Raw genomic sequence first — 3,459 nt, forward strand, 5'->3', positions numbered from 1 at the left:
GAGAAAGCCTGCAGCTGGCTGGCTGAGTGTTCAGCCCAAATCCACGCATCTGTTACTCAGGCCAGAAGGGGAGACACGGGTAGACAGGGAGAAGGCTCCGTCACCCGGACCACCAGTCACCTGGTGTTTTCTGGGGTCAACAAGGACATTGGTCTCCTCATTTGTTCCAGACTCTGTGAAGTCACAGGAGGACACAACCCAGACCACCCCTTTTCATGGAGCCCGGAGTCTAGATGGGAGCAAGGGGAGAGTAGAAGGTGTGATGGGATTGCAGAGGCAGGGGTCTGAGGTTCAAATGCAATCACTGAACGTGTCTTTGCAGTCACTGAAGTGTAGAATGGGAACCGATCTAGGCTAGTGGCTGCTGAGGGCCCTCCTGAGGCACAGAGCCTTCGAGCCGAGGCCTGTGGGGCTGGAGAGTCAGCAGAGGCAGGGGTGTGCTCCCCCAGCTGGAGCGGCCGGGCTCCGGGAGGGTCTCCGCAGTCTGTCACCTCTGCCGTTTCTCCTTCACCCCGCGCAGGGAGCCTGTCAGTCGTGCGGTGTTTCTGGGCCGAACCTGTGGGCCTGTCTCCAGGTAAGGGCTCCTGCGGCTGCCGGGGCGTGAGTGCCTTCTGGACGGGGCTGGGAACATCCGTCCCTTGGGCGGGGACACAGGGCATGGCTGTCTCAGGGGCGGGTCCCAAGCCAACAGGGCCCCAGACTCAGCGAGTCCCTGGCTGGCGGCCTTGGCAGCCGTTAAAAATGACAAGAGGGGCCCTAGCCGGTTTGGCTCAATGGATGGAGCATCAGCCTGTGGACCGAAGGGTCCCGGGTTCGATTCCAGTCAGGGGCACATACTCAGTTACAGGCTCCTCCCCGGCCGGGCCCTGGTCGGGGCACCCGCAGGAGGCAACCCATCGATGTGTTTCTCTCACATCGATGTTTCTCTCTGTCTTTCCCTCTCTTCCACTCTCTCTAACAATCAATGGAAAAATATCCTCGGGTGAGGATTAAAAAATGAAAATTAAGAAAAAAAATGACAAGAGGGAAAAGCAGGCGGGAGAAGATTCTGGACCAGACGGGCCTGTCTGCCTAGGAGGCAGGATTCTGTCCGCGCAGGTGCCCGTGAGCCTTGCGTGGGCATCTGGCTCGGGCCCTGGCACTTCAGTAGCAGCCCGTCGCATGCAGTGGGCCCACGTGGGGCGGGGGTAGAATTGGGGAGGCGATGCCTGTGACGGGCTTAGCCGGGTGTGTGGCTGTAGACAGTATCCAGTCAGACCTGGTCGTGTTTGATTATTACTGTTTATTAAAGAGACTAACAGTTTTCATTATGGAAAACAGTATGGAGTTTCCTCAAAAAATTAAATATGGATCTGCCATTTGACCCAGTGATCCCACTTCTAGGAATATATCCCAAGAAACCCCAAATGCCAGTCAGAAAGAATGTATGCACCCCTATGTTCATAGCAGCACAATTTACAATAGCTAAGATCTGGAAACAGCCCAAGTGCCCATCAGTGGATGAGTGGATAAAAAAGCTGTGGTACATTTATATCATGGAACACTGTGCAGCAGTAAAAAAGAAGGATCTCTTACCCTTTGGGACAGCATGGAGGGGCCTGGAGGGCATCATGCTAAGTGAGAAAAGTCAGCAGAGAAAGACAAGTATCACATGATCTCACTCGTATGTGGAATCTAACAAAATAAACTGATGAACGGACTGGATCCAGGGACATGGAAGCAGGGAGCAGAGTGGGAATCTCGGAGGGAAGTGGGGGGAGGTGGAGGGGAGGTAATCAACCAAAGACCTTGTATGCACATATGCATGGCCCATGCCACGGACAATAGGGTGGTGGAGGCCTGGAAAAGGCAGTGGGGGTGGGCTGGAGGGGGTCAATGGGGGAAAAAATCGGACATATGCAATACTTTCAACAATAAAGATTAAATTAAAAAACAAAAAAAGACAACAGTTTTCGGTGGGTGATAGAATTATGGGTACTTTTAATTTTTTCTCTAATTTTGTAATATTTTTCTAAATTTCTACACGTAGGTATTTTAAAATCATACTGAAAAGACTGTTCCTTAAAATGTCTTTAAAATACATACAAGTAGAAGAGAAAGGCAGCTTGAGGGGTGAGAACAGCTCAAGTCTTCCCAGAAGACAGGGTCCCCCCGGAACTGCAGCCTCGTCCTTAGGTCCTGACACTCCATAAAGCAGATTGTGGGGCCCGGTCCGGGCGCCAGGGGTGGGGGCAGCAGGAAGTGTGAGACACGGTCCTACCTCCTGGGAGCCCCAGGCCCCCAGAGAGAGAGGTTCAGAGCCGCATCAGGAAGCCACGCTCCCCTTGTGATGGAAAGGCCCTCCACAGCCTGTGCAGGGCTGACCCCGGGGGACGGGGCCGACCCCCGGCGCTCCCATTGGGAAGCTCCGTGGGGAAGCTCCGTGGCTGGAAGCAGCCCGCAGTGGTGGAGAGGCGCTTGGGCTGGGCCTCACTGGATGGATGGATTCGGGAGAGGAGAGGGCACAGCACAGGCAGGGTCATCAGGGCCATGCTGTTTGCCTTCGGGAACCTGGGCACAGTGGGCCCCACCGCTTCTGCCCATCCAGCGTCCCCTCCAGAAATGTGGATCCAGTAAACGGGCCCGTCAGGAATTCGATGGGACGGGGGCACGTGGAGGCAGAGAGGGTCTGCCCAGGACGAGCTGTGGCCCTGCTGGGGTTTTGGGGGAGAGCAGTAGCCCAGGCACCCTGCCCGCCTCACTCAGAGACAAGGCCGTTCTGGGGAGCTCGAGGGGGTACCCCGTGTTCCTGCATGCAGGGCCTCCCTGTTGGCGGAGGGGGGACACGCTGGTACACCCTCTTGGCCAGCCCCCACCCACGCTTCTCCCCTCTCCCAGGTGGCCTGCCCCTACGTTGGCTGCGGAGAATCCTTCGCCGACCACAGCACCATCCATGCGCAGGTGAGTGGCGGCCGGGGCAGGGGCTCTGGTCAGACGGCCCAGAGCTCAAAGCCCAGCCCCAGCCGCCTCCCAGCTCCACCTGCCCGCGCTGGGCCTCCGAGGCCGTGTCTGTAAAACGGAAACGATCATAGCAAAGACGCAGGAGCTGATGCGGAGCCCGCTCATGCTGGCTCGGGCAGCCCCGCATTCCCGCTGGAGGGTGCGCAGACCGGCTCCAGGCCGCGGTCCCCACAGGGCCTGTGCTGAGAGCTGAGAGCGAGGCGGCCCTGCAGGCCTGGCACCTCTCAGGCCAGTGCCTCCTGGGCCTGATTTTGGATCTTGCCTTCCAGGCACAAAAGCACAACCTGACCGTGAACCTGACCACCTTCCGGGTGTGGTGTTACGCCTGCGAGAAGGAGGTGTTCCCGGAGCAGCGGCTGGCGGCTCCCCTGCCGGCCGCCTCACCCCGACTCTTTGAGCAGGTGAGGGGTGCCGTGGGGTCCCGTTGGTAGGTTACACGTGTTGAGGGCGTGGCAGTGT

General features: G+C 57.7%; 1 protein-coding gene across 1 annotated transcript in view; it reads left to right on the forward strand.

Annotated features, from left to right (window-relative positions):
- The window catches only part of USP20 (ubiquitin specific peptidase 20), a 20,583-nt gene that overhangs the window by 1,961 nt on the left and 15,163 nt on the right, over nt 1-3,459 (forward strand). The window contains 3 exon segments of the mRNA XM_014537952.1: nt 521-574; nt 2,878-2,940; nt 3,270-3,401. Coding sequence (XP_014393438.1) covers nt 521-574; nt 2,878-2,940; nt 3,270-3,401 — 249 coding nt within the window.

This window comes from Myotis brandtii, unplaced genomic scaffold, assembly GCF_000412655.1.
Source record: "Myotis brandtii unplaced genomic scaffold, ASM41265v1 scaffold1857, whole genome shotgun sequence".
NCBI lineage: Eukaryota > Metazoa > Chordata > Mammalia > Chiroptera > Vespertilionidae > Myotis > Myotis brandtii.